The sequence below is a fragment of the Tachyglossus aculeatus genome, chromosome 1 (assembly GCF_015852505.1).
Source record: "Tachyglossus aculeatus isolate mTacAcu1 chromosome 1, mTacAcu1.pri, whole genome shotgun sequence".
Taxonomy (NCBI): Eukaryota; Metazoa; Chordata; class Mammalia; order Monotremata; family Tachyglossidae; genus Tachyglossus; species Tachyglossus aculeatus.
In genome coordinates this window covers 15245446-15268731 of record NC_052066.1, presented here as the reverse complement: position 1 = coordinate 15268731, position 23286 = coordinate 15245446, and the positions used below count along the sequence as shown (strand labels likewise).

The 23286-nt window shown below is 42.7% G+C and overlaps 1 protein-coding gene across 1 annotated transcript in view; it reads left to right on the top strand.

Moving 5' to 3' along the window:
- CNTNAP5 (contactin associated protein family member 5) overlaps positions 1-23286 on the top strand; it is a 919822-nt gene that overhangs the window by 599410 nt on the left and 297126 nt on the right. Inside the window, 1 exon segment of the mRNA XM_038741400.1 lies at positions 6646-6765. Within this exon segment, the coding sequence (XP_038597328.1) occupies positions 6646-6765 (120 nt within the window).

Here is a 23286-nt window from a genome sequence, read left to right as displayed (position 1 = left end):
GCCATCCTGACTAATCCTTGATTTCTCTTATTCCCTCTCCTTTCCTCATTGCCTATACATTTGGATCTGTACCCTTTAAGCACTTGATATTCACCCCACCCTGAGCCCCCCGGTACTTATTTTATTTTTTAATTTCATTCATTCAATAATTCATTTGATTGCATTTATTGAGCACTTTCTATATGCAGAACACGGTACTGAGTGCTTGGGAGAATACAATATAACAGTAAGCAGACACATTCCCTGCTCACAATGAGCTTACAGTGTAGAGAGGGAGACAGGCATTAATATAAATAAATCAATTACAGATGCTTACATAAGCTTATTAAAATCACATTTTCAAGATGCCTTCCTGACTAATCCTTGATTTCTCTTATTCCCTCTCCTTTCCTAATTGCCTATACATTTGGATCTGTACCCTTTAAGCACTTGATATTCACCCCACCCTGAGCCCCCCGGTACTTATTTTATTTTTTAATTTCATTCATTCAATAATTCATTTGATTGCATTTATTGAGCACTTTCTATATGCAGAACACGGTACTGAGTGCTTGGGAGAATACAATATAACAGTAAGCAGACACATTCCCTGCTCACAATGAGCTTACAGTGTAAAGAGGGAGACAGGCATTAATATAAATAAATCAATTACAGATGCTTACATAAGCTTATTAAAATCACATTTTCAAGATGCCGTCCTGACTAATCCTTGATTTCTCTTATTCCCTCTCCTTTCCTAATTGCCTATACATTTGGATCTGTACCCTTAAGCACTTGATAGTCACCCCACCCTGAGCCCCCAGTACTTATTTTTTAATTTCATTCATTCAATAATTCATTTGATTGTATTTATTGAGCGCTTTCTATATTCATTCATTCATTCAATCGTATTTATTGAGCGCTTACTGTGTGCAGAACACTGTACTAAGCTCTTGGGAAGTACAAGTTGGGGGAAGTACAAGTTTGCAGAACATAGGACTGAGTGCTTGGGAGAGTACTATATAACAATAAGCAGACACATTCCCTGCTCACAATGAGCTTACAGTGTAGAGAGGGAGGCAGGCATCAATCAATCAATCAATCAATCAATCGTATTTATTGAGCGCTTACTGTGTGCAGAACACTGTACTAAGCGCTTGGGAAGTACAAGCTGGCAACATATAGAGACAGTCCCTACCCAACAGTGGGCTCACAGTCTAGAAGAGGGAGACAGAGAACAAAACCAAACATACTAACAAAATAAAATAAATAGAATAGATGGGTACAAGTAAAATAGATAAATAAATAAATAAATAGAGTAATAAATATGTACAAACATATACATATATACAGGTGCTGTGGGGAAGGGAAGGAGGTAAGATGGGGGGATGGAGGGGGGGACGAGGGGGAGAGGAAGGAAGGGGCTAATATAAATAAATATTAATATAAATGAATCAATTACAGATATGTATATAAGTGGTGTGGGGCTGGGAGGGGAATGAATAAAGGGAGCAAGACAGGGCGATGCAGAAGGGAGTGGGAAGAGGAAAGGAGGGCTTAGTCAGGGAAGGTCTCTTGGAGGAGATGGGCCTTCAATAAGGCTTTGAAGGTGGGGAGAGTCATTGTCTGTCAGATTGGAGAAGGGAGGGTTTTCCAATCAATCAATCAATCATATTTATTGAGTGCTTACTGTGTGCAGAGCACTGTACTAAGCGCTTGGGAAGTACAAGTTGGCAACGTATAGAGACAATCCCTACCCAACAGTGAGCTCACAGTGTAAGAGGGGGAGATGGAGAACAAAACCAAACATACTAACAAAATAAAATAAATAGAATAGATATGTACAAGTAAAATAAATAAATAAATAGAGTAATAAATAAGTAAATAGAGTAATAGGCCAGGCCAGTGGCAGGGCTAAGGGTCGGTGGTGAGATAGACACGAATGAGGAACACTGCGGGCTGGATTTAGTAGGAGAGTAGTAAGGTGAAGTAGGGGAGGGCAAGCTGATGGGCTGCTTTCAAGCTCTTGGTGAGGAGTTTTTGTTTGATAGGGAGGTGGCTGGGTTACTACTGGAATTTCTGAGGAATGGGGAAACATGTCCTGAATGTTTTTGCAGGAAAATGATCCAGGCAGCAGAATGAAATATGGTCTGTCTTCCCCTCGAGACTGTAAACTCCTGGTGGACAGGAATGTGTCTACCAACTGTACTGTATTGTAATCCCCAAGTGCTCAGTAATAATAATAATAATAATGGCATTTGTTAAGCAGTTGCTATGTGCCAGGCACTGTTCTAATGCTCTGCACACAGCAAGCACTCAATAAATATAGTTGATTATATTGTATCTACCCCAACTTTTAGTACAGTACTTGGCACAGAGTAAGCCCTTAATAATAACAATAAAATTATTATTATTATTATTATTCATTCATTCATTCATTCAATCATATTTATTGAGCACTTACTGTGTGCAGAGCACCGTACTAAGCGCTTGGGAAGTACAAGTTGGCAACATATAGAGACAGTCCCTACCCAACAATGGGCTCACAGTCTAGAAGATTATTATTAATTTCTCATTTTATACATGAGGAAACTGAGGCCCAGAGAAGCTAAGTGATTTGCCCAATGTCACAGAGCAGACAAGTGGTATAACTGGAATTAGAATCCAGGCTCATAAACTATTCATTAGGCCATGCAGCTTTTCTCATTCTCTTCTCATTTTCACATCTGAAAAAATCTACTCTGTGCTGCTCAGATGGCCTTTCTAAAATATTGTTCTGCACACAGGTCTCCAAGCAATCAGTCGTCATATTTATTGAGCACTTGCTGTGTTCAAAGCCCTGTACTAAGAGCTTGGGAGAGTACAATTTAGTAAGGTTGGTCAACCCATCCCCTGCCCACAATGAGCTTACGGTTGTATAGGGGGAGACAGACATTAAATCAAATTAATATATTACAGATATGTACATAAATTCTGTGGGGATAAAGGAGGGGCTAATAAAGGGAGTAAATCCAAGTTAAAGGATGACCTTAATAAAAATCTCTCAGGCCCATCTTTTTTTTTTTAATCAATCAATCAATTAATCAATCATTCATCTTTATTCAGCACTCACTGTGTGCAGGCCACTGTCCTAAGCTCTTGGGAGAATAAACCATAATGGAGTTGAGAGAGACAGTTCCTGCCCCCAAGGAGCTTACAGTCTATAGGAAGAGACAGGCATTAAAATAAATTTCAGATAGGGAGAAAGGCAGAGTGTAAGGATATGCACATAATAATAATAATGGCATTTATTAAGCACTTACTGTGTGCAAAGCAGTGTTCTAAACACTGGGGAGGTTACAAGGTGATCAGGTTGTCCCATGGGGAGCTCACAGTCTTAATCCCCATTTTACTTAGTACAGTGCTCTGCACACAGTAAGCGCTCAATAAATACGATTGATGATGATGATGATGATTTTACAGATGAGGTAACTGAGGCCCAGAGAAGTTAAGTGATTTGCCCAAAGTCACACAGCTGACAATTGGCAGAGCCTGGATTTGAACCTATGACCTCTGACTCCAAAGCCCGGGCTCTTTCCAGTGAGCCATGCTGCTTCTCTAAGTGATGTGGGGCTGGGGGTGGGGTATCAGTCAGTCTTTAAATCATATTTATTGAGCACTTACTATGTGAGGAGCACAGTACTAAAGGCTTGGGCGAGTACAGTTTAACAATGTAGCAGACACCTTCCCTGCCCACAATGAGTTTATGGTCTTAAATACTTAAGGAGTCACACCCAAGTCCAAAGGGGATGAAGAAGTGGGGGTGTACAGGTTGGGGAAATGAAGGGAGAGTCAAGAAAGACCTCTCACAGGAGATATCATCATCATCATCATCAGTCGTATTTATTGAGCGCTTACTGTGTGCAGAGCACTGTACTAAGTGCTTGGGAAGTACAAATTGGCAACATATAGAGACAGTCCCTACGCAACAGTGAGCTCACAGTCTAAAAGGGGGAGACAAAACCAAACATACTAACAAAATAAAATAAATAGTATAGATATGTACAAGTAAAATAAATAAATAAATAGAGTAATAAATATGTACAAACATATATAATATATATATATATACATACATAGATATGATTTTAGTAGGCCTTTGAAGATGGAGAGAGTGGTGATCTGTTGAATATGACGGGAGAGGGAGTCCCTTGCTGTGACAGCAGTGATGTTTTTTCCTTTAGTTTGTATTTTCCTGTACTCTCAGCCCATCATTTTGTTTTCCCCCTTCCAGTCCTCATACTGAGGGCAGTTGACATTTTTTGGTCCATAGTTTCAATTTTTCCCGACATTTTGGTTTGCCTGTTGGGAAGCCAGTGATTAAAAGAGACAATAGGTGGTTTAGTTTCTCCAAAAAATATTGTAGATTTAACCAAGTAGAGTTTACTTTTCTATACAAGATCCAAAAAAAGTAAGTTCAGTTCAGGGGAAAGAAAAACAAATATAAACACACAAAGCAAAGGATGACTATCTGCAACTTGTAATGTTAGAATGCATTTTTACATGAATAGATCTTTTCATCACAGTAGTCTTAGTGGTAGTAGCAGTAGCATTTTTTGAGTGTGTTCAATAAATGCACTGAATGCACTCAACTAAATACTTGAGAAGTCCAGAATAAAAAGGAGTTTACTCTCTAAAGTGGGAGATTGCGTGTTATTGGGGAAGATGTCATCCCTGCATATTTATGGAATCAATTACGTTTGACTCAATTTTCCAATTTTGCATTAAGTAGCATTGTGAACACAATAGTCACTGCTTATTTTTTCTCATAATAAAAAATAGACCATATTGGATGATCTTAATTAGAAATTAAATCTGAGTCAAGGTGGGAGAGGAAGTGGGAGCAAGAGAGAACAAAGCAAATGATGAAATGATGTCTTTTGTGACATTTATAGTAATAATAATGCCATTTATTAAGCACTTACTATGTGCAAAGCACTGTTTAAGCACTGGGGAGGTTACAAGGTGATCAGGTTGTCCAAGGGGGGCTCACAGTCTTTCTCCCCATTTTACAGATGAGGCAACTGAGGCGCAGAGAAGTTAAATGACTTGCCCAAAGTCACACAGCTGACAAGTAGCGGAGCCGGCATTTGAACCCATGACCTCTGACTCCAAAGCCTGGGCTCTTTCCCCTCTCCATCGTCCCCCTCTCCATCCCCCGCATCTTACCTCCTTCCCTTCCCCGCAGCACCTGTATATATGTATATATGTTTGTACATATTTATTACTCTATTTATTTATTTATTTATTTTACTTGTACATATCTATTCTATTTATTTTATTTTGTTAGTATGTTTGGTTTTGTTCTCTGTCTCCCCCTTTTAGACTGTGAGCCCACTGTTGGGTAGGGACCGTCTCTATATGTTGGCAACTTGTACTTCCCAAGCGCTTAGTACAGTGCTCTGCACACAGTGAGCGCTCAATAAATACGATTGATCGATTTCCACTGAGCCACGTGGCTTCTCTATCTCACCATTCTCACTTCAACATTTTTGAAGATCCATTAATTGGAAACCAGAGTATAAACTTGGTGGAGAGAGTCCTTAATATGATTTTTCTACCAAGAAATCAGAACAGTTTCACTTTCAAATTCAGAGCAGAGTGACCTTCAACGGTCTCAATAAAAGCTTGCCCTATATGGGTAAAGTTGTGAGAGTTCAGCAGGGATTGTGAAGATTGATTGACCTCTCCCAAGCACTTAATACAGTGCTCTGCAATGAGTAAGACCTTGATAAATGCCACTGATTGATTGATCCTTTAAACACGGTGAGCAGTCAATAAATACGCTTGATCTACCATATTTGTATGTATAAACGGGCTATAATGGAGCTGTGCAAGGAGCATTTTAAAGACCTCCTATTATGTGAGAGGGCCATCTGCTACCTGAGAATGCCAGCCATGGTACAGCAGGCATCAAGCACTTAGTACAGTGCTCTGCACACAGCAAGCGCTCGATAAATACGATTGAATGAATATCCCCACAGGTAATGTGCCACTCCTGGAAAGAACAATGGCCGGCTCAAGCTGGGATTCTTTCCCAGAGCAGGGTTTCAGGGGATTTTGATTGTCTCATTAAAACAGATGATAAAAACATTTTGTAACAAGAAAACGACTTAAAATCCACCTTAAGATGAATAGTGAATGACTGGCTTTTGATGGTCAGGGACCAAAAGCTGAAGCTGCTTTATAAATCTAATCTGGTTTTTGAGGTGGAAGCTCTACTAGTTATGTGGCCCCGACCTTGGGGAAATCACTTACGTTCTCTGTGCCTCCTTTACCTCATCTGTAAAATGGGGATTAAGACTGAGAGCCCCATGTGGGGCAGGGACTGTGTCCTGCCATATTGGTTCGTTATCTACCCCAGAGCTTAGCAGAATGACTGGCACATAGTAATTAACAAACCCCATAAATAAAAATAAAATAAATAAATAAAAACAGAGACACTGAATGTGTGTTGTGTTGGTATTTGGAATGGTAAGGGGGAATACTTCAACTGCCTTAAGGGTCACACATGGCAGTTTTAGGCTGCGTGAGGTGGAGAGGGGAGAGAGAGTTTAGGAAATTGAATTATAACAAATTTAGGTAGTGTAAATCAAATCATTCTTATTAACCCTGTCTCTTTCTCAGCTATCTATGAACAATCCTGTGAAGCCTACAGACACAAAGGAAATCCATCAGGTTTTTTCCAGGTGGACTTGGATGGAAGTGGGCCTCTCAGACCAATGCATGTTTACTGCAATATAACAGGTAAGGCTACCGTGTCGTATTCGTATTTAAACTTACTCATAAATCAAATCTTTCGAAGGTTTTTCCACTGTGGTGGACTCTTACTGAGAGAAGTAATCATGATTTAATGAATTAATGGGATGAAAGCATTATGCATTAACTCAAAGGAGCTTACTATTTTAACAAAATTAAATCAGTGCTAGCTCTATAACTAAGAGCAAGATTCCTTGAGCACTTCTCCCTGGCACTCAATTAAGAAATTGTTCGTTGAAGCTCATCAATTGAAAAGCCACTCTCTCTTCCCTGGAATAATCAAATTCAACCACTTCAGGGGAGCAGCGTGGCTGGGTGGAAAGAGCCCAGGCTTGGGAATCAGAGGTTGTGGGTTCTAATCCCGCCTCCGCCGCTTGTCAGCTGTGTGACTTTGGGCAAGTCACTTAACTTCGCTGGGCCTCAGTTCCCTCATCTGTAAAAATGGGGATTAAGACTGTGAGCCCCACGTGGGACAACCTGATCACCTTGTATCCCCCCAGCGCTTAGAACAGTGCTTCACACATAGTAAGCACTTAACAAATGCCAGCATTATTATTATTTTATTATTATATTGTACTCTCTCAAGCATTCATTCATTCAATCATATTTATTGAGCGCTTACTGTGTGCTGAGCACTGTACTAAGCACTAGGGAAGTACAAGGTGGCAACGTATAGAGACGGTCCCTACCCAACAGCGGGCTCACAGTCTAGAAAGCACTTAGTACAGTCCTATGAACACAGTAAGCACTCAGTCAGTATGGTTGAATGAACCACTTCCTTTCCCTTTGATTTATTATGATTTGTCTCCCAGGGATATCTGTCTGTCTTCCCTTATTATTTTGGTATTTGTTAAGTGCTTACTATGTGCCAAACACTATTCTAAGAGCTGGGGTAGATACGAGGTAATCAGGTTGTCCCATGTGGGGCTAACAGTCTTAATCCCCATTTCACAGGTGAGGTAACTGTGGCACAGAGAAGTTAAGTGATTTGCCCAAGCTCACACGGGAAACAAGTGGCAGAGCCGGGATTAGAACCCACGACCTCTGACTCCCAAGCCCGGGTTCTTTCCACTAGACCACGCTAGCCCTAGTCTCTTTTTATGTCCATCTCCCATTGTAGATTGTAAATTCCTTGTTGGCGGGAATCGCGTCTGCCAACTCTCATGTTGTGCTTTCCCAAGCACTTAGTAATAATAATGATGGCATTTGTTAAGCACTTACTATGTGCAAAGCACTGTTCTAAGCACTGGGGAGGATGCAAGGTGATCACTTTGTAACCACCCCAGTGCTTAGAACACTGCTTTGCACATAGTAAGTGCTTAATAAATGCCATTATTATTATTATTATTATTATTATTATCATCATTACAGGGTGATCAGGTTGTCCCATGTGGGGCTCACAGTCTTAATCCCCATTTTGCAGATGAGTTAACTGAGGCACAGAGAAGTTAAGTGACTTGCCCAAAGTCACACAGGTGACAATTGGCGGAGCCGGGATTTGAACCCATGACTGCTGACTCCAAAGCCCAGGCTCTTTCTATTTAGCCACGCTGCTTCTCTGTGCATAGTAAACACTCAATACCTTTGATTGACTGATAAAGTGATATAAAAATCCATTGCCGAATGGACGTTTGTTAAGGTTCTGTATTGGATAATAGTGTCGCAATAATAAAGCCCCCAACAATTCAATGAAATATCAAGTTATAGTTTCTTCGTCTAGGAATACTAACACCACAGGATGTGCTGGGAGACAAAAGCCAAAGTTCACAGGGGAGCTGCTGGGAGAACACAGAGACATCCTCTGCAGCGGGGCTCAGTGGAAAGAGCCCGGGCTTTGGAGTCAGAGGTCATGGGTTCAAATCCCAGCTCTGCCAGTTGTCAGCTGTGTGACTTTGGGCAAGTCACTTAATTTCTCTGGGCCTCAGTTCCCTCATCTGTAAAAACACGGGGATTAAGACTGTGAGCCCCCGTGGGACAACCTGATCATCTTGTAATCTTCCCAGTGCTTAGAACAGTGCTTTGCACATAGTAAGTGCTTAATAAATGTCATTATTATGATGATGATGATGATGATGATGATGATGATGGGTCTCAATGCAAGGGGGAAGCAGGGCATTTTTATAAACCGGGCTGGTTTCATGCACAACAGTAGAGCGTCGTTTAGTGGATATAGGACAGGCCTGAGGGTCAGAAGGCCATGGGTTCTATTCCCGGCTCTACCATGTGTCTGCCTTGTGACCTTGGACAAGTCACTGCAGCAAACCTATCCAAGCATTAAGTTCATTAATTCATTCACTCATTCAATCATATTTATTGAGCATTTACTCTGTGCAGAGCACTGTAGTTAGCACTTGGAAAATACAATTCAGCAATATATAGAGACAGTCCCTACCCAACAACGGGCTCACAGTCTAGAAGGGGGAGACAGACGGCGAAACAGAACAAGTAGACAGGTGTCAATACCATCAAAATACATATAATTATAGATATATACACATCATTAATAAAGTAAATACATTAGTAAATATGTACAAAGATACACAAGTGCTGTGGGGAGGGGAAGGAGGTGGGAAAGAGGGAGGGAGTGGGGGTGATGGGGAGGGGAGGAGAAGAGGAAAAGGGGGGATCAGTCTGGGAAGGCTTCCTGGAGGAGGTGAGCTCTCAGTAGGGCCTTGAAGGGAGGAAGAGAGCTAGCTTGGCGGATGGGCAGAGGGAGGGCATTCCAGGCCTGGGGGAGGACGTGGGCCGGGGGTCGATGGCGGGACAGGTGAGAACGAGGCCCAGTGAGGAGGTGAACGGCAGAGGAGTGGAGGGTGCGGGCTGGGCTGGAGAAGGAGAGAAGGGAGGTGAGGTAGGAGGGGGCGAGGGGATGGAGAGAGCTTAGTACAGTGCTCTGCACATAGTAAGCGCTCAATAAATACGATTGATTGATTGATTGATGGAGAGCTAAGAACAGTGCTCTGCACACAGTAAGTGCTCAATAAATATGATTGAATGAACTTCATTTCTCTGGGCTTCAGTCACCTCATCTGGAAAATGGGGATTGAGACTGTGAGCCCCATGTGGGACAGGGACTGTGTCCAACCCGATTTGTTTGTAGCTACCTCAGCACTTAGTACAGGGCCTTGCACATAGTAAGAACTTAAAAAATATTATAATTATGTAGTAGTAGTAGTAGTAGTAGTAGTAGTAGTAGTAGCAGCAGCAGCAGCAGCAGCAGCAGCAGTAGTAGTAGTAGTAGTAGTAGTAGTAGTAGTAGTAGTAGTAGTAGTACTGGGGCTAAGGGAGCGTTATCACCTTGGGAAGTGTCCTCCCGACCAAGTCGGGTGCTTTTCTGCCACCCAAACATTTGGGTTTGTCCTTTCATTCATTCATTCAATTGTATTTATTGAGCACTTACTGTGTGCAGAGCACTGTACTAAGCGCTCGGGAAGTACAAGTTTGCAACCTATAAAGACAGTCCCTACCCAACAACGGGCTCACAGTCTAGAAACGGGCTCACAGTCACAGTCGCATACAGTCCTTGCTGTATCAATCAATCAATCGTATTTATTGATCGCTTACTGTTTGCAGAGCACTGTACTGTATGATATCTAACCGCATTTTTGTGAGATACGGTCTACATTCCTGGAGTTGAGCCATTCTGCACCTGGTGCGGGGATGTGGTTATCCTTTACCAGGGGTCGCCTTCCTCCCAGGAATATGAATCTAGGGTCTCACAGTTCTCAGATTGGAGCGGGATATACACGGTGTGTCTGTTCAGGCCTCGTGAGTTAGATTGGTTAAATGCCATTAGTAGCCCACCTCGTTATTCATTCAATCGTATTTATTGAGCACTTACTGTGTGCAGAGCACTGTACTAAGCGCTTGGTACCCGTAACAATGTCTAACATGGCGCAGTGGATAAAGCAGGGCCTGGGAGCCGGAAGATCATGGGTTCTAATCCCGGCTTTGCCATTGTTCTGCTGGGTGGTTTAGGGCAAGCCACTTCACTTCTCTGTGCCTCAGTTACCTCATCTGTGAAATGGGGATTAAGACTGTGAGTACCATGCAGGACCGGGACTGTGTCCAACCCACTTTGGTTGTATCCATCCAGAGCTTAGTACAGTGCCTGGCACATAGTAAGTGCTTAATAAATACCACCGTTACTATAATTATGATTATTTTTATTAGTCCCTGCCTGTGTCCCAGTATTCAAGTGTTTCAAGGACATCTCTTCTATTCATCAAATCATAGTTTATCTTCTACTCCAAACTGGTCCCAAGTATTCCTTAATAATAATAATAATAATAATAATAACAATTATTATCATTATTATTGTATTTAAGTGATTATTATGTGTCATTCATTCAATCGTATTTATTGAGCTCTTACTGTGTGAAAAACACTGTACTAAGCGCTTGGGAAGTACAAGTTGGCAACATATAGAGACAGTCCCTACCCAACAACGGGCTCACAGTCTACAGTGTCAGGCACTGTACTAAGCTCTGGGGTGGATACAAGTAAATCGCAATGGACACAGTCCCTTGTCCCACATGGAACTCACAGTCTCAATCCCTATTTTACAGATGAGGTAACTGAGGCACAGAGAAGTGAAGTAACTTGCCCAAAGCCACAGAGCAGACAAGCGGTGGAGCTGGGATTAAAACCCTTGATCTTGTGGCTCCCAGGCTTGTGCTCTATCTCCCTTCCTCCTGTGCCCTCTGTAACCTTCAAGTTCTGCCTTGGTAATTGTATCTCTGTCCATCCGAAAATATAAATATACCACTTGAGCTATTATGGTACTTCACGTTTTCAGAGCACTTCATCTTTTCAAAACACATTACAGTCGATTAGTTAAGCTCCAAGTGCTGTACAGCTCCTGGATGATAAATGATATCCCTTTTCTATGGTGGGGAAAATCCAAGTGGAAAGAGCTTCCCCAACTTTTCCAAGGTCTCCCAGTTAGACGGGAGGAGCCGGGGCCAGAATCAGATTGCCCTGGTGGACTGCACAGGGAAGAATCCAGAATGTTTCAGTGAAGGAGAAATTAATGACTGATCAATCAATCAATCAATCAATTGTATTTATTGAGCGCTTACTGTGTGTGATTGTGGTTCCACTTGGAGAGAAATTTGCCTGGGTGATGGAGAAGTCTCCAGATAAACTCTGGAGACTAAGAAGCAGCGTGGCTCAATGGAAAGAGCCCGGGCTTTGGAGTCAGAGGTCATGGGTTCAAATCCCGGCTCCGCCAACTGTCAGCTGTGTGACTTTGGGCAAGTCACTTCGCTTCTCTGGGCCTCAGTTACCTCATCTGGAAAATGGGGATTAAAACTGTGAGCCCCCTATGGGACAACCTGATCACCTTGTAACCTCCCCAGCGCTTAGAACAGTGCTTTGCACATAGTAAGCGTTTAATAAATGCCATCATTATTACTATTATTATAAATGCCATTATTATTATTATGTCCATATCTGTAGTTTATTTATTTATATTAATGTCCATCTCCCCCTCTCTAGACTGCTTAGTACAGTGCTCTGCACACAGTAAGTGCTCAATAAATACGATTGATGATGATGATGTTAGCTCACTGTGGGTAAGGAATGTCTCTGTTATATTGTTATGTTGTACTCTCCCAAGTGCTTAGTACAGTACACTGCACATAGAAAGTGCTTAATAAGTACAATTGACAGACTGCATGGGTGTTAATCCCCACAGCACCTATATATATGTATATATGTTTGTACATATTTATTACTCTATTTTATTTGTACATATTTATTCAATTTATTTTATTTTTTAAATATAATAATAATAATGTTGGCATTTGTTAAGCGCTTACTATGTGCAAAGCACTGTTCTAAGCGCTTGGGGGGATACAAAGTGAGCAGGTTGTCTCATGTGAGGCTCACAGTCTTAATCCCCATTTTACAGATGAGGTAACTGAAGCTCAGAGAAGTTAAGTGTCTTGCCCAAGGTCACACAGCAGACAAGTGGTGGAGCCTGTTTTGTTTTGTTGCCTGTCTCCCCCTTCTAGACTGTGAGCCCGCTATTGGGTAGGGACCATCTCTATATGTTGCCAACTTGTACTTCCCAAGCGCTTAGTACAGTGCTGTGCACACAGTAAGCGCTCAATAAATACGATTGAATGAATGAATCAATCAATCAATCGTATTTATTGAGCGCTTACTATGTGCAGAGCACTGTACTAAGCGCTTGGGAAGTACAAATTGGCAACACATAGAGACAGTCCCTACCCAACAGTGGGCTCACAGTCTAGAAGGGGGAGACAGAGAACAAAACCAAACATATTAACAAAATAAAATAAATAGAATAGATATGTACAAGCAAAATAAATAAATAAATAGAGTAATAAATATGTACAAACATATATACATATATACAGGTGCTGTGGGGAAGGGAAGGAGGTAAGACGGGGGGATGGAGGGGGGATGAGAGGAGGAAAGACGGAGCTCAGTCTGGGAAGGCCTCCTGGAGGAGGTGAGCTCTCAGTAGGGCCTTGAAGGGAGGAAGAGAGCTAGCTTGGCGGATGTTGGGAGGGAGGGCATTCCAGGCCAGGGGGATGACGTGGGCCGGGGGTCGATGGCGGGATAGGCGAGAACGAGGCACAGTGAGGAGATTAGCGGCAGAGGAGCGGAGGTTGCGGGCTGGGCAGTAGAAGGAGAGAAGGGAGGTGAGGTAGGAGGGGGCGAGGGGATGGACAGCCTTGAAGCCCAGGGTGAGGAGTTTCTGCCTGATGCGCAGATTGATCGGTAGCCACTGGAGATTTTTGAGGAGGGGAGTAATATGCCCAGAGTGAATGAATGAATGAATAATAATAATGGTATTTGTTAAGCACTTACTAAGTGCCAAGTACTGTTCTAAGTGCTGGGGGAGATACAAGCTAATCAAGTTGTCCCACGTGGGGCTCACAGTCTTAATCCCCAGTTTACAGATGAGGGAACTGAGGCACAGGGAAGTTAAGTGACTTACCTAAAGTTAATGAGAGCCAGGAGCCAGGCTGGCGTCAGATTGTGCCATATGATTGGCAGATGTCAATCAAAGGGGCCACGGGCACCATAGTGGGTTGCAATTCAGCACCTTCTAGTAAAGGATTGGTAAATTTGTTAGGATCCCAACATATATTCATAATCCACCCAGATGCCTTTTACGCAAATCTCACCCCCGTTAGATCCATCAATCCATCATATGTATCTTTCAGTTCATTCATCCAATCGCATTTATTGAGCATTTACTGTGAGCCCGTTGTTGGGTAAGGACCGTCTCTATATGTTGCCGACTTGTACTTCCCAAGCGCTTAGTACGGTGCTCTGCACATAGTAAGCGCTCGATAAGTATGATTGAATGAATGTGCAGAGTACTGTACTAAGCACTTGGAAGAGTACAATGCAACAGTAAACAGACCCATTCCCTGCCCACAATGAGCTTACAGTTTAGAGGGGGGTGGATTGGGAAGGGGGAGAGTTTACTGTGGGCAGAGCACCTTACTAAGCACTGGGGAGAGTACAGTGAAACAGAGTTGGTAGATGATCTAATCCAAATCTTAATTTGCCTAAATTTAAGGCCTGTCCTTTTTACCTCCATCCTCAGTGAAATGGGGAATTGCTCAGAGATCAATTCATTCATTCATTCAATTGTATTTATTGAGCGCTTACTGTGTGCAAAACACTGTACTAAGCGCTTGGGAAGTACAATTAATCAATTCATCAATCCGTGGTATTTATTGAGCACTCCCTGTGTGCAGAGAAGCAGCCTGGCTTAGTGGAAAGGGTCGGAAGGACCTGGGTTCTAATCCCGGCTCCGCCACTTGTCTGCTATGTGAGCTGACCTCCTCCAGGAGGCCTTCCCAGACTGAGCCCCTTCCTTCCTCTCCCCCTCGTCCCCCTCTCCATCCCCCCGCATCTTACCTCCTTCCCTTCCCCACAGCACCTGTATATATGTATATATGTTTGTACATATTTGTTACTCTATTTATTTATTTTACTTGTACATATCTATTCTATTTTATTTTGTTAGTATGTTTGATTTTGTTCTCCGTCTCCCCCTTTTAGACTGTGAGCCCACTGTTGGGTAGGGACCGTCTCTATATGTTGCCAGCTTGTACTTCCCAAGCGCTTAGTACAGTGCTCTGCACACAGTAAGCGCTCAATAAATACGATTGATGATGATGATGAAGTCACTTCTCCGTGTCTCAGTTACTTCACCTGCCAAATGAGGTTTGAAACCGTGAGCCCCACGTGGGACACGGACTGCGTCCAACCCAATTTGCTTGTACCCACCCCAGCGCTTAGTACAGTGGCTGGCACGTAGTAAGTGCTTAACAAATACCACATGCCTTGAGGCTCGATTTTTCACAGCAGTATCCAGCTGCGGTTTGCTGCTTCTGTGGCCTTTTTGGTGGCCACAGAACACCCCCATGCTACTCCACTCCGACCAGAGAAGGGTGTATTGGCGAAACCCAGTCTTGTACCCTGCCCCACTTTAGACTGTAAGCTCACTGTGGGTGGGAAATGTGTCTGCTTTATTGTTCTGCCTTCCCAAGCTCTTACTACAGTGATGTGTAGCATATACCTGTATATATGTATATATGTTTGTACATATTTATTACTCTATTTATTTATTTATTTTACTTGCACATATCCAGACTGAGCCCCTTCCTTCCTCTCCCCCTCGTCCCCCTCTCCATCCCCCCATCTTACCTCCTTCCCTTCCCCACAGCACCTGTATATATGTATATATGTTTGTACATATTTTTTACTCTATTTATTTATTTATTTATTTTATTTGTACATAGCTATTCTATTTATTTTATTCTGTTAGTATGTTTGGTTTTGTTCTCTGTCTCCCCCTTTTAGACTGTGAGCCCACTGTTGGGTAGGGACTGTCTCTATATGTTGCCAATTTGTACTTCCCAAGTGCTTAGTACAGTGCTCTGCACACGGTAAGCGCTCAATAAATACGATTGAATGAATGAATGAATAAATACGATTGATTGATTGATGTATACATAGTAAGTGCTCAATAAATAGGATTAACTGTTGACTGACTGACTGCCTCAGTCCCTACCCCTGCTTATTCTCCCTTGTCACTTCTCCAGACCTCCACTCTAGGCAGGAATAATAATAATAATAATAATAATAATAGTATTTATTAAGCACTTACTATGTGCAAAGCACTGTTCTAAGCGCTGGGGAGGTTACAAGGTGATCGGGTTGTCCCACGGGCGGCTCCCAGTCTTAATCCCTATTTTCCAGATGAGGTAACTGAAGCCCAGAGAAGTGAAGTGACTTGCCCAAAGTCACACAGCTGACAATTGGCAGAGCCAGGATTTGAACTCATGAACTCTGACTCCAAAGCCCGGGCTCTTTCCACTGAGCCACGCTGCTACCCTCTCTTTCGATTAAAGGCATTCTTTTTTGACTTGTGGCTTTCTGCCATAGTAGGCTTTTAGTTTGCAATTCTTCAGTCTGTGAAGCTTCTCTATCCCTGCCCTAGAGCTATACAGTTTCTCCAAATCTGTAAATAGTAAAGCATTTGCGCGACTTTATATCTGAATTGGATGCTCTGTACACTGCTATTGTTTCTAAGTACTGAATCCCAAAAAGGGATGTTTCTAAGATGTGTTTCAATTGAAAACGTCCTTGTGAGTCTCTGCATGCCAGATATGGTGCGTGTCATCAAGGAATATAAAGCAATCTTTGATCAACGCACCTTTTATTATTCACCGCCTAGCTAACCATGTCCAGTAATGGCTGTACGTAAAAGCATTTCTCCCGATTTAAGTTTCCTTTAAATTTATAAAAGATTGTGGCCCTCTCTTTAGACAGCTAGTAATTCTAAAGAGATTATGCTTCCTGAATTTTATTGTCCCAAGTTAATAGGCATGATTATGGATAATCGGGCACTTCTTGCATAAAACTTTTTATGGTGAGCTAGCAGTTGTATAATTTGGTTTAGCATTTTTTCAACAATGATCTACACCAAGACAAAGTCTGTACTAATTCTGAGAGAACTCATCTTACAGCAAACAGCCAAAAAGGGTGCTAACAAAAAAGTCTGATAACTGTCCAGTTAAATACATGCTTAAAACCTACATTGCCTTTTTTAGTTGAGGCACGTAAAATGTGACAGAGTTAAAAATAGTCATGGTTTTCATGAAGTGCTTACTATGTGCCCGAAACTATGCTAAAAGTTGGGGTAGACATTAGATGATCAGATGAGATGCAGCCTTGTGGGTGGGGAACAGGCTCAGTGGAAAGAGCCCGGGCTTGGGAGTCAGAGGCCATGGGTTCGAATCCCGGCTCTGCCACATGTCTGCTGTGTGACCTTGAGCAAGTCACTTAACTTCTCTGAGCCTCGGTTCCCTCGTCTGTAAAATGGGGATTAATCAATCAATCAATCAATCGTATTTATTGAGCGCTTACTGTGTGCAGAGCACTGGACTAAGTGCTTGGGAAGTACAAGTTGGCAACATATAGAGACAGTCCCTACCCAACAGCGGGCTCACAGTCTAGAAGGGGGAGACAGAGAACAAAACCAAACATATTAACAAAATAAAATAAATAGAACAGATATGTACCCGTAAAATAAATAAATAAATAGAGTAATAAATACGTACAAACATATATACATATATACAGGTGCTGTGGGGAAGGGAAGGAGGTAAGACGGGGGGATGGAGAGGGGGACGAGGGGGAGAGGAAGGAGGGGGCTCAGTCTGGGAAGGCCTCCTGGAGGAGGTGAGCTCCCAGTAGGGCCTTGAGATTAAGATTGTCAGCCCCCCGTGGGACAACCTCATCACCTTGTAACCTCCCCAATGCTTAGAACAGTGCTTTGCACATAGTAAGCGCTTAATAAATGCCATCGTCATTATAGCCCACTGTTGGGTAGGGACTGTCTCTATATGTTGCCAACTTGTACTTCCCAAGCACTTAGTACAGTGCTCTGCACACAGTAAGCACTCAATAAATATGATTGATTGATATTATTGTTACAAGGCATTTAATAATGATGGCATTTATTAAGCACTTACTATGTGCAAAGCACTGTTCTAAGCGCTGGGGAGGTTACAAGGTGATCAGGTTGTCCCACGTGGGGCTCACAATCATTATCCCCATTTTTACAGATGAGGTAACTGAGGCCCAGAGAAGTTAAGTGACTTGCTCAAAGTCACACAGCTGACAACTGGCGGAGCGGGATTTGAACCCATGACCTCTGACTCCGAAGCCCGTGCTCTTTCCACTGAGTCATGCTGCTTCTGTATATATGTATATATGTTTGTACATATTTATATTATTATGTACATATGTTTGTACATATTTATTACTCTATGTATTTATCTTACTTGTACATATCTATTCTATTTATTTTATTTTGTTAATGTGTTTGGTTTTTTTCTCTGTCTCCTCCTTCTAGACTGTGAGCCCACTGTTGGGTAGGGACCATCTCTATATGTTGCCAACTTGTACTTCCCAAGTGCTTAGTACAGTCCTCTGCACACAGGAAGCGCTCAATAAATACGATTGATTGATTGATTGATTGATTCTCTTGTATTCCCCCGAGCACTTAGAACAGTGCTTTGCACATAGGTGCTTAACAAATGCCATTATTATTATTATTATTATTATTATTATGATGTCTACCAACTCTCCAAAGTACTTAGTACAGTGCTCTGCCCACAGTAAGCACTCAATACCACTGATCGATCCATATTTTGCAAATGAAGAAACTGAGGCTCAAAGAAGATAAATGACCTGACCAAGGTCACACAGCAGGCAAGTGGAGGATCTGAAACCCTGGTCTCCTGACTCTCAGCATGCTCCTTCACTTGTTTCACCCCTTCCCCCCACCCACCCCCTGAATAAAGAGGAACATTTACATTTTTCGGTATTTTTCCACAGCAAGTGTGAAAAATTTTAGAATCCCAAAATGCGTTGCCGGTATCTCCTAAAGCAATTAAAACTATGTATGAGAAAATTATTAGTGGGGTTTGTCAGGAGAAAGAAAATCACATTAAACCTCATAATAGGGAGCTGATTAACTCCGGACAAAGCACCAACAGTATCTAGAAATTGCTTCATCTCTACTATGTTAAATCTGAGTGCATTATAAAAAAAAGTTTAGCGTAGGTTAACTGCAAGGAGTAATTATGATTTCTGCCAATTTTATTCAAATTGTGGGGTACGCTTATTAAGTTTGTAGTTATTTTCTATCACAGTTCTTTGGCAGATTGATTAAGCAGTTCAACACGCACAATATTTTTGGACTGCCATTCTTGCTGTGGGAAAGATACCCAAGGTAGATACAAAATAGTAAATGTTTCTATTTTAAACGCACATAGTGTTAGGAGGGAGAGAGTGTGGTCTAGTGGAAAGAGAACAGGATTGGCAGTCACGGAGACATGGGTTCTAAAGCCATCTCTGCCACTTGCCTTGGCTCAGTTGAAAGAGCCCGGGCTTTGGAGTCAGAGGTCATGGGTTCAAATCCTGGCTTTGCCAATTGTCAGCTGTGTGACTTTGGGCAAGTCACTTAAGTTCTCTGTGCCTGTAACCTCATCTGTAAAATGGGGATTAAGACTGTGACCTGATCACCTTGTAACGTCCCCAGCACTTAGAACAGTGTTTAACGAATACCATTATTATTATTATTATTATCATTATTTTTATTATTATTATTATTATTATTATTATTATTATTATTATTATTATTGCCTTCTGAGTGACTTTAGGCCTATCATTTAACTTCTCTGAACCTCAGTTTCCTCATCTGAACACTGGAGATAATGCCTTGCCTCCTTCCCTTTTAGACTGTGAGCCCCCAATGGAACAGGGATCATATTCAGCCTGGTCATCTGTCTCACCCAATGTTGACCACCGTATTTGACCCATAGAATAAATGCTGAATAAATACTACTTCTTACCGTTATCATTTTTTTGATCATCCCCTTGTGACATCTAGAAACCAGGAATGACATCTAGAATGATCTGGAAAGACTGGATCTCATATCTGGTTATTGTCATTTTTGTGGGACCCATAAGGACGACTCACTTGCTTTGGAGTCGTGTTGTTAGGTCATCCAAGCCTTACACTACAGCGTGGCTCAGTGGATAGAGCCCGGGCTTTGGAGTCAGAGGTCACAGGTTCAAATCCCGGCTCTACCAATGGTCAGCTGTGTGACTTTGGGCAAGTCATTTAACTTCTCTGTGCTTCAGTTACCTCATCTGTAAAATGGAGATTGACTGTGAGCCCCGTGTGGGATAACCTGATCACCTTGAAACCTCCCCAGCACTTAGAACAGTGCTTTGCACATAGTAAGCGCTTAATAAATGCCATCATTAAGATAATTGGTTTGCTGAACTGGATCCTGGAAGCAGAGCATGGTCCCAATTATACTACAATTAATAATAATAATTATTATTCATTAATTCATTCAACTGTATTTATTGAGCACTTACTGTGTGCAGAGCACTGTACTAAGTGCTTGGAAAGTACAAGTTGGCAACATATAGAGACGGTCCCTACCCAACAGCGGGCTCACAGTCTAGAAGGTTTATGGTATTTGTTTAAGCATTCACTATGTCCTAGGCACTGTACTAAGCGCTGGGATGGATACAAGCAAATTGTCCCACATGGGCTCACAATCTCAATCCCCGTTTTACAGAAGAGGTGACTGAGGCACAGAGAAGTGAAGTGACTTGCTCAAGGTCACACAGCAGACTAGTGGTGGAGCCGGAATTAGAACCCATGACCTTCAGACTCCCAGCCCCATGCTCTATCCACTACGCCGTGCTGCTTCCCATACTGCTACTAGACTGTAAGCTCCATGAGGGTAGGCAGCGTATCTGCAAGCTCAAATTAGGCTGTACTCTCCTGAGCACTTAATAGAGTGCCCTGCCCACAGAAATCGTTTAATATGTTCCACTGATTTATTCATTCAGTCATATTTATTGAGCGCTTACTGTTTGCAGAGCACTGTACTAAGCGCTTGGGAAGTACAAGTCGGAAACATATAGAGACAGTCCCTATCCAACAACGGGCTCACAGTCTAGAAGGGGGAGACAGACAACGAAACAAAACATCATCATCATCAATCGTATTTATTGAGCGCTTACTGTGTGCAGAGCACTGTACTAAGCGCTTGGGAAGTACAAGTCGGCAACATATAGAGACGGTCCCTATCCAACAACGGGCTCACAGTCTAGAAGGGGGAGACAGACAACGAAACAAAACATGTGGACAGGTGTCAAGTCCTCAGAACAAATAGAAATAAATAGAAATAAATGATTGATTGATTGCTCAGTTGAAAGTGAGCTTCACTTCACAGACTTCACTGAGCCTTTATAGTTGTTTCTCATTATGGCGGTCCTTTTCCACACGTTTTCAGTAGCCACGAAATGAACTTAGCCTAGGATGAGGTGGTCAGGGAAGGCCCTCACAGACCCCAAGCGAGAAGTGCCTCACCTGGGTAGGTGGGATGATGCCCAAGTGGCAAGAGCCCGGGCTTGGGACTCAGAGGTCGTGGGTTCTAATCCCGGCTCCGCTACTTGTCTGCTGTGTGACCCTGGGCAAGTCACTTAGCTTCTCTGAGAGAAACGGTGTGGCTCAGTGGAAAGAGCACGGGCTTCAGAGTCATTGGTCATGGGTTCAAATCCCAGCTCCATCACTTGTCTGCTGTGTGATCATGGGCAAGTCACTTCACTTGTTTGAGCCTCAGTGACCTCATCTGTAAAACGGGGATGAAGACTGTGAGCCCCACGCGGGACAACCTGATCACCTTGTATCCCCCCCAGTGCTTAGAACAGTGCTTGGCACATAGGAAGTGCTTAACAAATGCCATTATTATTATTATTATTATTGTTATTATTCTCTGTGCCTCAGTTATCTCAACTGTAAAATGGGGATAAAGACCGTGAGCCCCACGTGGGACAAGCCTGCTTATCTTCTATCTACCACAGCACTTGGAACAGTGCTTGTCACATAGTAAGCGCTTAACAAATACCATAATTATTATTATTATGACATATGAAATTTGATTTCCACCAGATCCTCCCTCTATAGGACCCCTCTGCCTCCCGCCAACCCCGCCCTCTAGGAGACCTTCCCAGCCACATCCTCACCCCTCATAGATGACCCCCGTCCACAACCTCACTCTAGAAGACCCCCTGGTCACATCCTCCCTCTAGACTTAAGCTCCTTGTAGGCAGGGGATGTCACTATTGTTGCATTTTACTCTCCCAAGTGCTTAATACAGTGCTCTGCACACAGTAAGTTCTCAATAAACGGGATTGACTGAGTGATTGAAACACCTCCCAGCCACATCCTCCATCTAAAGGACGCCTGTTGTCTTGTCTCCCCCTTCTAGACTGCGAGCCCGTTTTTGGGTAGGGACAGTCTCTATATGTTGCCGACTTGTACTTCCCAAGTGCTTAGTACAGTGCTCTGCACACAGTAAGCGCTCAATAAATACGATTGAATGAATGAATGAATGAGAGGGGCAGGGAGAGACTAGGTGCCTCCAAAATTCTGTAGGAAATGCAGGCATCCAGTGCCTTGTCTGCCTTGGACAGAGAACAGACTAGATGCAAATGGGATGACTAGCAGCCTAAGCTTTGAGTTATGTAACTATGGTCATGACGTGCCGTTTACAAAAATAAACCCTCCATCTATGTTCCCTTTAATCCTGGACTTTCTCTTCATTCATGCCGTGGGGGACAAGGGAGAGTTGGAGGGAGACTGATTGGAACTCTGAATATAATGATAATAATGATAATAATAATGATGATGGCATTTTTTGTACTTCCCAAGCGCTTAGTACAGTGCTCTGCACATAGTAAGCGCTCAATAAATACGATTGATTGATTGATTGATTGATTGTTAAGCACTTACTATGTGCCAAGCACTGTTCTAAGTACTGGAGTAGATATGAGGTAATGAGGTTGTCCTACGTGGGGTTCCACAATCTCAATCCCCATTTTACAGATGAGGTAACTGAGGCACAAAGATGTTAAGTGGCTTGCCCAAGGTAATGCAGTAGACAAGTGGTGGAGTCAGGATTAGAACCTGTGTCCTCTGACTTGTCCTCTGACTCATTCATTCATTCATTCATTCATTCAATCGCATTTATTGAGTGCTTACTGTGTGCAGAGCACTGTACTAAGCACTTGGGAAGTACAAGTTGGCAACGTATAAAGACGGTCCCTACCCAACAGCGGGCTCACAGTCTAAAAGGGGGAGACAGACAAGAAAACAAAACATATTAACAAAATAAAATAAATAGAATAAATATGTACAAGTAAAATAAATAGAGTAATAAGTATGTACAAACATATATACATATGTACAGGTGCAGTGGGGAGGGGAAGGAGGTAAGGTGGGGGAGATGGGGAGAGGGAGGGGGGGGAGAGGAAGGAGGGGGCTCAGTGTGGGAAGGCCTCCTGGAGGAGGTGAGCTCTCAGTAGGGCCTTGAAGGGAGGAAGAGAGCTAGCTTGGCGGATGTGCGGAGGGAGGGC